Here is a 12972-nt window from a genome sequence, read left to right as displayed (position 1 = left end):
CCGAGGGTGCTTTCAAACTGCTAGGTTGGCAGGCGCTGGGACCGAACGACGGGAGCACACCCCGCCGCGGGGATTCGAACCGCTGACCATGCAATCGGCGAGTCCTAGGCGCTGAGGTTTTACCCACAGCGCCACCCGCGTCCCTATTGATCCAATATGTACCCCCAATAACATATTGGGCAGTATTCTACTAACAAGTCCCATCAATGTAAGGGTCTGCTCTTGAGTAATGGGTCTCTCCCCCCCCCCACGCCACCCTGTGCCCTCCCCAAATCTGCACCAGAGGGTTGGGGGAACTCCTAGGACAGCTTGGGGTATAGAGAGGTGAAGAAGATTCCATTGAACAAGCAGAAATCCTTGAACTGGTGGAATGACTGCCTTGGTGCTATGCTGGATTTGATCCAATTATTCTGTGGATTTAGCAGCCCTTCAAGTTTTGTGATACTATTATCTACTTATACAAAAATGTATAAAAACTGTATTTTTATCAAAGAATTGTTGTATTTTAGGGTAAAGTATATTTAGAAATGTGTACTCGGAGAGAATATACGTATTTAGATATGTTCATAAATAGAAATTTTTCATACACGTGTTAAAAAAAATCAGATTAACATGGAAACAGGGATTTATGAAGATATGTAATAATAATAATAATAATAATAATAATAATAATAATAATAATAATAATTACTTATACACCCACCCATCTGGCCGGGCCTCCCCAGCCACTCTGGGTGGCTCCCAACAGAATATTAAAAACATGATAAAACATCAAACTTTAAAAACTACCCTAAACAGGGCTGCCTTCAGATGTCTTCTAAAAGTCAGATAGTTGTTTATTTCCCTGACATCTTATGGGAGGGCATTCCACAGGGCGGGCGCCACTACAGAGAAGGCCCTCTGCCTGGCTCCCTGTAACCTCACTTCTTGCAGGAAGGGAACCGCCAGAAGGCCCTCGGAGCTGGACCTCAGTGTCCGGGATGAATGATGAGGGTGGAGGTGCTCCTTCAGGTATACTGGGCCGAAGCCGACATAAACGACATTAACACATGAAATTGATAGGCGCTGGGAACAGACTGATCTACCCATCCTTAATAGGAGACAGGCAGAGACAACTAGGAGTTGACGGCAGTAATGCTTTTGAATGCCAGTTACTGGAAACCATAAGAGGGCTCCTCGGCTCAAAATCCTTCTTGTGGGTTTCTCACAGGCATTTGGTTGGCCACGTTAAGAACAGGCTGCTGGATTGGATGGGTCACTGGCCTGATCCAGCAGCCTGGTTTTACGTAAGAACCACTAAGTATATAGGAGGGTGTACTTTTTAGCATCCACAAACTACAAACCAAGATTTCATTTCATTATGACACATTATATAAGCTGAAGTGGCAGCATAAGACATTCTGTTCCTCTCAGACTACATAAAAAGCATATTAATGGATGTGATGAAACCATTCCATCTTTCAAAGTATTATGTACATTCCTGGCCCCCATCCCATATGCATCATATTATGCAAAATAAATTAGTTCCCAATTGGAGAAAATAAAAGGGGATGCATTAATTGTATGAGTAGGATTTTCTCCCCCCCCCCTTTTGAATGGAAGGCAGAAGGAAAAGAAAAGGGGCAAATTGAAGACACGGTTTCTCTAAACGTAGGCAGATAAACCCACCTTTGAGCACACCATTCTGAAGGCTGATAGAAAGCTCACTGAAGAAGATCCCCACATCAGATTAAAAGGGAAAAAATTATGTTGGCATGTACAAGGAACTTGCGGTGGATGACAGTAGTGAGTACTGACTGGTCACATCTCTCAGACATACAGACAACTGCGTGGTCTTGACATAATAATAATAATAATAATAATAATAATAATAATAATAATAATAATTTTTTATTTATACCCCGCCCTCCCCAGCCAAGGCCGGGCTCAGAGCGGCTTACAAGCAATAATAAAAACAAGATGAATGATTACAACTTAAAAACAAAAATAAAAAACAACATTAAAATAATGGAACATTAAAATATTAAAATGTAGCCTCATCGCAGGAGGAGAAGGAAAAGAAAAAAGAAAGAGAGGGAGGGAGGGAATCAAATTGGCTCCAAGCCAAAGGCCAGGCGGAACAACTCTGTCTTACAGGCCCTGAGGAAAGAAATCAGATCCTGCAGGGCCCTGGTCTCATGAGGCAGAGCGTTCCACCAGGACGGAGCCAGAGTTGAAAAGGCCCTGGCTCTGGTTGAAGCCAATCTAACTTCCTTAGGGCCTGGGACCACTAGGGTGTTGTTATTTATGGACCTTGAGGCTCTCCGTGGGGCATACCAGGAGAGGCAGTCCCGTAGGTACGAGGGTCCTAGGCCGTGAAGGGCTTTAAAGGTCAAAAGCAGCACCTTAAATCTGACCCTGTACTCCACCGGGAGCCAGTGCAGCTTGAAAAGCACTGGGTGAATATGCTCCCATGGCAGAGACCCCGTGAGGAGCCTCGCTGCAGCATTCTGCACCCGCTGGAGTTTCTGGGACAGCTTCAAGGGCAGCCCCGCGTAGAGCGAATTACAGTAGTCAAGCCTGGAGATGACCGTTGCATGGATCACTGTGACCAGGTCGGGGCGGGAAAGGTAAGGGACCAACTGCTTGATGCGGCGAAGGTGGAAAAATGTCGCCTTGGCTGTTGCTGTAACTTGCGCCTCCATGGAAATACTCCATGGAAATAACATGCATATAGTATTTCCCCCCTGTGTATTTACAGATCTATATCTCTGCTACCACTCACAGAATCACAGTTGAAGGGACCACGAGGGTCATGAAATGCATGAATCTTGTGTCCATTGTGGGGCTCAAACCCACAAACCTGAGATTATGCTCTACTGAACATATACAATAAACTTGCTAGAAATGCACTTGCAAAACCTTGCAAGAGAAAGAGGCTACTCCATCAAGCCACAGTGCTAAACTGTTTGCTGTATTAGTTAAGTCTTAGTAAACTTCCAGACACTGAGTTTCTTAGGCTGGAGTGTGTCCTTGAGCTGTGATAATGCTGCTTGCTTACCTGGATGGAGGACAGTTATGCATAAAAGCCTTCAGCTTAGGCATGGCTGGAATGTAACCTCCCTTTTAAAGACAAGTCACGCCCATTGCTCTGCCCCCCCCAACTTTTGCCTCTCTAGCATGTGGCCCCCACTGAGTAGTTCTGCTCTCCTTGAATACATCAGAGAAATAACAACTTCAAAAGGCTCTTGTCAAGGCTGCCCAAGGTCCCAGCTCACAAAGGACCAACGCTGCTTTCTAATTAAATACAAAAGTTTTTATTGAAGTTCAGTTTCACTTCCAGAGCCGCAGCGCGCAGCCCCACGTCTCAACTGTCAGACCGCTGATGACCCTTCTGAATCTCCTCCCCCTGTACACCAATTTAAGACCCTAGCCTTGCTCCACCTTTTCCGCTGCTCCTTCCTCCTCTGGGTCCGCCTGCCCGCCGGGGTCTTGCCCTTCCTAGCCTCCTCTGACGCTGATTCCCCTGAGCCTTCTCCCTCCCTCTGGCGGGCTTTAGGAGCTGGTTCCCCATCCGGGTCTCCTGCTGTCCCGCGCGCCTGTACATTTGAACTTGGCGCGCGCGCCCAGCCAGCCGTTTTCCTCCTAACCGTTTCACTGCTGCTGTCACTGCTTCCCCCTTCGGGTGGGCTAGCTGCAACTGACCTCCCCTCCATTCCCCCACTCTCCGATGGAGGCGTGGTCAGCCCTGACTTACTCTCCCTCCCCTCCGGAGGAGACGCTGGCCCTGACACATGTGACTCTTCCCCCCCACTACGCTCTGGTGGGGAAACTGGTCCCGATCCTCCACTGCTGCTTTGGGGTTCCCCTCTGGCTCCTTGTTTCTGGTGCGTCCCCCCTGGGACCCCCCTTGCTCTGACCATCGGCGCCCCCTTCTGGGAATCTTCTGATTCACTGGAGAAGCTCATGGAATCTCTCGGGCCACTGTCATACTCCCCTACGCTTCCCTCGGATTCTTCCCCTTCGCTCTCCAATTCCTCTCTCCCCAGTGCTCCTGCTCCTGATTCCCTGACATCCCTCCTTAATAACCTATCGCACTCTCGCCACTAATGAGGTAGGGAGACTGTGTGCAGGACAGAGTGAGCGAGTTTGGGTTGCCAATGCCCATTTCAGCCATGCTTACTGCTGGCACGAGGCCTTTGCAGGTTTAGCCAACAGTGGATGTGCCCCTTGGACCAAAGAAAAGACGGACCCAGCACTTCAAAGTGTAATATAGCGAATATAGATTACAGGGTGACCAGTTCATGAAAATGCTGAAATGTGCCACATTGGTGCAGCCTTCTCTGTGGCAACAGTGTGGAGAACAGAATCCTGGCAACCCTGGGAGCCGGATGCTTTTGCAGAATGCTTCTGTACTCATGACTGGCTGGAACGTTTTGCAGAACGAAAATGGTCAGTGAATATGACTTTACAGAGAGGAAAAGAAAAAGGGGGAATTGGGCATTTTTGTTTTGCTAAAAGGAAGAGAAAGTGTATTAATGCAGATTTGGAATGAGTGAGTCATTGGGGTGCTTCAATTTTCCGCCAATTGCTTTCATCGGTCACAGGTAAAGTATACCATGCTGCCTGTATGAATAAAATGTCAAAGCTGCTACACATTTTATTACATACATGTATACTGCATGAAGACTTCATTGTCTAGTATGTGTCAAACCAGCATAATCTGTTTTGCTACCATGCTAGTAGCCCAATCCAACACATACATTTAATAAACAGATACACTATAAGCTGCTTTTCAAAAATATCCTAAAGTAGCTAACAAATTAGATTGTGTGATTTCTTTTTCAGGCTTGTTTGACAAAAGAAGAGAACATTAACTGGAGATCAGAATAGGGTTTTCCCTTTCCAGGCTCCATGGATATTATTGGGGATGTTGGTTGGTATACCAAAAGAACACCAATACGGCACAAAAGCCAGGCAAATTTCATTACTTTGGAGCCCTTGCACTTGGTCGTAACTTGGATTTACGCACTGCAAATCCTCCGATCTGATTACCTCCAGTGATCACGTAAAACACTGGCTTTAAACTCTTTGCCTTAGTGATAAAACAGCCACTTTGATTCACAACGATACACTCGTAATAAAGTATACTGTAAACGTACCTGTCCGCAGCCCGGGGCATTGCACACAAATGGCCTGTCGTCTCCCATATTTTTTCACAGCTGAGCTACACAAGACACACACAAAAAAAGCAAGGGGTGGGAAAGAGGAGAGAGAAAAATAATTTAAGAAAGTGAATACCACCAATTATGTCACACTTTTCAGGAATACAGTTCATCTGCAGTAATAATAAAGGGGGGTGGTGGTAATACAAGATGGACCATTGCTTTAAGGAGCAGGGAACACCAAGAAAATTCCCAGGGCTACTGTCCATTCTATTGTCGGCAAACAGGGGTGACTACAAAGAAACAGTTCCTAGATTGCACCCTGAGTTAAAGTCCTACAAACAGGTCCTGCAAGCATAACTCCATTCTGCCAAACAAAAAGGATGGGAGGTGGCAATGGGAGAGCAGAGTTTTTCTCCAAGTTTTTCCTGGAGAGATCTAGCTCAAATATATGCCAACACAGGATTCACACAAAATTACCACACCCTAAATATTTTCTTAAAGGGACGCGGGTGGCGCTGTGGGTTAAATCACAGAGCCTAGGACTTGCCAATCAGAAGGTCGGCAGTTTGAATCCCCGCGACGGGGTGAGCTCCCGTTGCTCAGTCCCTGCTCCTGCCAACCTAGCAGTTCGAAAGCATGTCAAAGTGCAAGTAGATAGATAGGTACCGCTCTGGCGGGAAGGTAAAACGGTGTTTCAGTGCGCTGCTCTGGTTCGCCAGAAGCAGCTTAGTCATGCTGGCCACATGACCCAGAAGCTGTACGCCGGCTCCCTCGGCCAATAAAGCGAGATGAGCGCCGCAACCCCAGAGTCTTCCGCAACTGGACCTAATGATCAGGGGTCCCTTTACTTTTAAATGTTTTCTTATGCCACTCTAGCACATGCACGGAAATGCACAAAGTAGCCTTTCCTTGTGAGATGCTTCGGGGCAAGTCATGAGGGTGATACAAGTCACGAGTGCAAGAGTTGCCTCCAGCCACCACCTGAATGCCACTGGACCAGGCAAAAGTCCCACAACACACTTAGACCAGACCATTTGGATACATTTCATGAATGGACTTGATCCCTCAAATAAGCGCTATTCATACACACATGGATATTCCATTAGCCAACTGATCAAAGAAATCCAGGCATCCATCCCATTTGGGAAGGGGGGATGTCATTTAGCAGTCACAGAAAGAGTCAATGGTCCAGGCAACAGAAAAGGTGCAGAAGCCAAGAACAGTCTAATCACTCTTCCATTTCATCCCCTCCATGTTTGTTTTGCAGGTCCCAGCCCCTAATTCTGATTTGCTGGATGAAGAGGGTTTTTTTAATGCCATACACTTTTTGATCATCCTTATTCTTGATTCCCCTATTCTTGATGTACCACAAAAAGAGGTGCACTTTTCTAAAGATGCTCTACAAACAGACATGTGCAAATAAGTAGCAAGGAGATAAATCCAAGGCCTCTTGATGCACATACAATATATTCAGTGGGAGAGAGCAAGAAATTGTAATTAATTAAGGGATTTTAGGAACGGCACTCCATTTTACAAGGCCATAATCTGGCTCCCTGGTGGATAAACTACAAGACTGATGGCAAGAGTAGTTTGTCACCGACAACAGCTGAGGATAACAAAGCATCCGTCCTGTTATGCTGTAAGTGGAGCGATTCTTATTAATAAAAAAGAAAGAGTAAATAAAAAAAACCTTATCATGTAAATTCTAGAAATTATGGTTCCATCCCCCATTGTTTTTTAATAGCAGGATTTAAAAAGCCGTAATAAAGCAAACTTTATCCCTTTGGGGAATTTGCTACTCTGACATATTGCAGCTGTTTACATTTCTTCCAATCATCTCCAAACGCAAGTTGAGGAGCTAGCAGTCTGTCAGAAGCTGACAAATATTAGCCACTGAGGCATAATTGCAGCCATTGTGGAATAAAAATGTATTCAGAAACACAAGTTCTCCTAAGTCTGCTTTGCATATGCAAATTCCAAGGCTAGACTGCCAATGTGTATCCAGTTAGTTGCAAGGTGGATTAGATGTGCCTTTATAGACGACTTCCTGGTTTCCTCTAAATTACAGTTCCCTGCAACTTCTGAACTGGTAAACTGTGGTTTGAGCAATCCCTCCAAATAAGGATCAAACCATGATTTACAATTCTGGTTTGGAGGATTATTCAAAACCACAGTTAACAGTTGAACATCACAGCAAACTGGGATTTGCAATGTAATGACTGAATAATAACAATAATAACAATAATAACAATAATAACAATAATAACAATAATAATAATTCATTATTTATACTCCGCCCATCTGTCTGGGTTTTGCCAGCCACTCTGGATGGCTCCCAACAGAATATTAAAACCACGACAAAACATCAAACATAAAAATCTTCCCTAAGCAGGGCTGCCTTCAGATGTCTTCTAAAAGTCAGATGGTTGTATATTTCCTTGACATCTGATGGGAGGGTGTTCCACAGGACAGGCACCACTACCAAGAAGGCCCTCCCATAAACTATGCTAGTTTAATTATTTATTTTATAAAATAAGAGTTCTCCTACTCTGGCAAGCAAAGCACACACAATCTCATTAGCAGCATGCTTCTGCTACTGAAAGCGTAGAATGACCCTATCCCCTTAATTTTAAACCTGACCTCAACCTGAACTTAGTACGTACAGCAGTATGAAGGAAGTGTTTATCAAAGGTATAACTCTTTAGGTATAACTCTTCGGAGGCCAGTGCAGAGCCAATGTTCATAAGTCACAGGGTTTAAGAAGGGCTGTGGGATTGTTCAAGTTGCCCAATGTGTTTTTCAAAAAATGTCTATTATATTCCCCTTGTTTTGCAAGCCCTGAGGGCACCTGGATTTTCAAAGGTTTTACATGACAACACATGCCCCTGTGTAAAAGGGAATAAACTCAAGAGTGGTTTCGAAACATCACACAGTATGTGCTGCCCTGAAAACATGCAGTCACTAGTGCATTTAGCTTACAGCATTTATATATCTGGTAGTGGCTGAAAAGGGAGGCTTGTAGGAGCCTGAGTAGCAGTGATGCATGCATCTTGCAAACTTAAGATTGCTTCAAAAAGGGGTTTAGATACATTCCAGGCAGATGAGACAATCAGTGGCTTCTAGTCATGTAGTCCCTTCAGTGCTGGACACAGGATGCCTCTAAATACAGTGGTACCTCTGAATGCGAACGCAACCCACGTCTGTGCGGGTCACGATTTGCTGCTTCTGCGCATGCCATAATTTTGAGCGTATATGCATGCACGAGCGGCGAAACTCGGAACTAATGCGTTCCGTTATTTCCGGGTCGTCGCAGATCACAACCCGAAAACGCTCAACCTGAAGCAACTTCAACCCGAGGTATGACTGTACCAGTTCCTGGGAATCACAGGTGGGTAGAGTGGTGTTGCACTCATGTGCTGCTTGTCAGCTTTCCAGAGGCATCTGGGTGGCCACTGTGAAAGCAGGATGCTGGACCGCATGGGCCTTTGACCCAATCCTTCAAGGCTCTCCTTACATTTTTGTGCACATCCCAATGTGGCAAACTTCCTGCAGGAGTTACCAAGCAGTATTTGGTGGCGCTGTGGGTTAAACCACAGAGCCTAGGACTTGCCGATCGGAAGATCGGTGGTTTGAATCCCCGCGACGGGGTGAGCTCCCGTTGCTCGGTCCCTGCTCCTGCCAACCTAGCAGTTCGAAAGCATGTCAAAGTGCAAGTAGATAAATAGGTACCGCTCTGACGGGAAGATAAACGGCATTTCCGTGCGCTGCTCTGGTTTGCCAGAAGCAGCTTAGTCATGTTGGCCACATGACCCGGAAGCTGTACGCCGGCTCCCTCAGCCAATAAAGCAAGATGAGCGCCGCAACCCCAGAGTCGGTCACGACTGGACCTAATGGTCAGGGGTCCCTTTACCTTTACCTCACTTTGTAACACACAAAGCTGCTTCCTCTTATGGAGGGACGAGCATTTGATTACATCCATACTCTATTTTAGGAGAGCCAGTGTGGTATAGTGGTTAAGAGCGGCAGACTCGTAATCTGGTGAACCGGGTTTGCATCTCCGCTCCTCCACATGCAGCTGCTGGGTGACCTTGGGCTAGTCACACTTCTCTGAAGTCTCTCAGCCCCACTCACCTCACAGAGTGTTTGTTGTGGTGAAGGGAAAGGAGAATGTTAGCCGCTTTGAGACTCCTTCGGGTAGTGATAAAGTGGGATATCAAATCCAAACTCTCTTCTTCTTCCCCAAGACCATCACACATGGCTCTGGTATGAATGAAAGTACTGGAACCACATGACCCAACAATGTTAAGGCTTGCATCCTTGAGGCAGAAGAAACTATCCACATTTCATTCTGCTTCCTCAAAAGAACTCTTCTATTGGCTGTTGGATTTTTGGCAAAGCGGTCAACTTAAGTTCACACACACACACACACACACACACACCACTCCTCTCTCACCATGTTAGAAGTTTCACGTGTTAAACTTATGAAACATGACCTGTATGCGCTCATTTGAGCATGCAGTCAGATTATATCAAATTTAATCTGATCAAATTGCTTCAATGAAGTCTAATTTTAGTAACAGACAGGACAAGACTATGACTAGATACTTGGGAATATAATGTCTTTGCTCCTGCACCAAACAGGTTTGTTTGTTTTATTGCTTTCAGCATATCCATGTTGAAACTGCAAGAACTAGACAAAGGTTAAGATATTCCTGGTAGGTTTTGGAATACAGCCATCACCTTTACTAAGGTAAAGCTTCTACTTCCAAGCACATGCGACTTTTCCCATCTATTTTGTAATTTGTTGCTACTATTACATCAGCCCTTTTTGTGTCAACCGCTAAAATGTTAGAACCAGGGGTGCCAACTTGAATAAAACATTGTGGGGGCCCAGGTAAGCTGTGCCCTGCATTATCGATCACATGATGCAGTGCGCACACACACCATTTGAATGGGAAAGCCCATCAACTTCAGCACTCAAATATTTTATTGTGGGAGCCAAAGCCCCTGTAGCTCCTAGGAGTTGGCTCCTACGGTTAGAGCAAAACCAATCTCTTAATTGTACTATCAAGACAGCAGATTTAATACATATTGACCAACCTGGCCATCCATCCAAAAAGCCCTTCTTGAGTAAAGCCTGGTCATCAAGTGAGCAATAGTAACAACAGCTTAACCCAATGGAGATATACAAATAGAGGGAGGGGAGACGAAATATTTCGCAAGGAGTTAGCATACTCTTCCCATACCCATCAGTGCAACTCCCTGATAACTTACATGAACTGTAATGCTTCTCTTAGGCTTCCTAGGAACTCAGTGAGTTTTCTTTAAGTGCAGTATGGTAGAGTCCCACACAAGGCTGATCTATACTTGCACAGAGGTCAGAGAGGGTGCATGTGTCATGCAGGGACAGCCTTCCAGAACTGTATCACTTCAAATTTCAGCAGTGGTACCACATGCATGAAAGCTCCTTCATGCTGAAATAAAAATTTCTTTCTACATAGAAAGTAGCAAGTCAGGTACAATAGCTTTGTTCTCACTTTCTATTTTTATATAACAAGGGAGGATATCTTCCCCGTCTCTCCAAATCAGAGAGAGCATTTCAGAATACAGTACCTCACCACATCACCGGGTCATGTGGCCAGCATGACTAAGCCGCTTCTGGAGAACCAGAGCAGCACACAGAAATGCTGTTTACCTTCCCGCTGGAGTGGTACCTATTTATCTACTTGCACTTTGACGTGCTTTCGAACTGCTAGGTTGGCAGGAGCAGGGACCGAGCAATGGGAGCTCACCCCATCACCTTCTGATCGGCAAGTCCTGGGCTCTGTGGTTTAACCCACAGTGCCACCCGCGTCCCGACCCTGCATGTGCAGATCACCCCACAGAAAAACCCACATTACTATTTTTAGGGGCAGGATTCAATGAATGAGCCCCATCAGTGGAAGCCTTGCACAAGGACTTCTGTTTGCACAAGGGGGCTCTCCCCACCCTTGAAGCTGGCTTGGAGGGAGTCTGGAGAACCCCCAGAACAATGCATGGGGAGAGGAAAGTGGGATTGTTCTTTCTAGCAAGCATAAATGTTTGACCTGTGGAACAGCCATTTTAGTGCAACACTGAACTACTCCCCAATTCTTTAAAGTCTTGGACTTGTGTAGCTCAGGGCCTTGGGAAGCATTAAGCAGTTAATTTAAAAGAGAATTTCCCACTGAGCCTAGGAGATGGTCCGTGAGGGTTTACTCTCAATGGGGATGTCGCTCCATCTTCAAACAGCTGCAGTAACTTTTTGTTAACCCTGGAAGCTAGGACCCAAACCAATGGATTTAAGGTATAAGAAAGGAGATGTCGACTAAGTATCCGGAAGAACTTTCTGATTGTAAGAGCTGTTCAACAGAGGACTTATTTGGAAGGTGGTGGACTCTCCTTCCTTGGAGGTTTTTAAGCAGAGGCTGGATAGCCACCTGCCATGTATGATCTAGTTGAGATTTCTACATTGCAGTGACTTGGACTAGATGACCCTGAGGTTCCCTTCCAACTTTACAATTCTACGAAAAGGGATGAGAAGTTGTGCATGCAAAGTTTCAAGACACCTGGTGCTTATGAGCTTAATTTGGCTTTTATATCTGTTATCTCACTTTTTGAATGGTGTGTGCCTAAAACAGCTCATAACGTTCATAAAGGGGGGGGAAAGCCTTTAAAAGATTAACAGTTGAAGACAATAAACAATAAAAAATGGGCCTATAAGAAGAGGTGACTGGGGGGCAGGGAGATTTCAAGACAAACTAAAAAAAACAAAAGACATGAAGAATTTATCAACTACAGTGGTCTAGACAAAAAGGTGAATCCTGCTGCTCTGTTGAGTCAGTACATTGGAAGAAGGTATGCAAACTCTTAGTTTCTCCAGAAGTGTCTATTAACTGGTTCACAAGGCTGCAACCAGAAACACTGTCACCTCATAAATCCACATTGAAATAGCCTTTTTCATTACGGCTTCTTAAAATATCCAGTTTTTCCAAGAATGTGAAATTTCAAGTAAATCTGTCTTCTATAAATTCTACAGCATATGAAACTGTACTTGCATTGTTTGGGATCATACCTACAGCATGCTATTTAACAGCAAGGTTAATCTATTGCCAGATGCCAACTTCTAAATATTATATTGTCAGAAAAGGAAGCTAAGAACAGGAATGGAAAATACTTTAGATTCACAGCTAAGAATTCATTTTACCAAGGTCAACTTAATTATACCAGGAAACCTAGCCAGTGGGGGAAATGTCTCTTGCAGACTTTTAGAAGCTACCTGGAGGCAATTGAAACCCATCCAACTGAACCAGGGCAGGATCTTATTTCAAATTAGAAGACATATTTAGGTTAACCAAAATGTAAAGTAGGAATGTGCTAGGTCTGCTAAACTAGAAGTGTCTTCAAGGAACATACTAGCTGATAAAACACAATAAGTTGGCTCAAGACAAGTGAGCTAGGACAGGTCAGATCAAGGGAAAACACCTCAAATTTAAAAATCTTATTGTAGCCGTCTCTGATTCTTTACAGGAAGAAGATATTTGAAGGGAAAGAAACAAAGATCTGTTCTTACCATGTATAAGCAACTATGGGAATACCAGGCTAAGCAACAGTTTTAAAGACCCTGTACACTTCATAAGAAAGTGTAGTTATCAGTACCAGAGCTCCAGAATCCACATGCTCAGTCAGCACTGACAATGTCATGGGGCAGTCTCATCCCAATTAGCATCTTGCATTGCCCCTCCAATAACACTTAGTTCCCTGGGTCAGAGGACAGCAATAGCCAAAGGCACAGGCAGCAAGCAGG

At 44.9% G+C, this 12972-nt stretch overlaps 1 protein-coding gene across 1 annotated transcript in view; it reads right to left on the bottom strand.

The window, feature by feature from the left end:
• Positions 1 to 12972, bottom strand: part of LOC310755899 (cyclic AMP-dependent transcription factor ATF-7) — a 115842-nt gene that overhangs the window by 82938 nt on the left and 19932 nt on the right. Inside the window, exon 2 of the mRNA XM_083599316.1 lies at positions 5142 to 5206. Within this exon, the coding sequence (XP_083455442.1) occupies positions 5142 to 5189 (48 nt within the window). The 5' untranslated portion in view covers positions 5190 to 5206. The remainder of the gene's footprint in view (positions 1 to 5141; positions 5207 to 12972) is intronic.

The sequence above is a fragment of the Podarcis filfolensis genome (assembly GCF_964270895.1).
Source record: "Podarcis filfolensis genome assembly, chromosome: 2".
In the NCBI taxonomy this organism is placed as follows: Eukaryota; Metazoa; Chordata; class Lepidosauria; order Squamata; family Lacertidae; genus Podarcis; species Podarcis filfolensis.
Note: the sequence above shows the minus strand (reverse complement) of the source record. Positions and strands in the feature narration are given on the sequence as shown.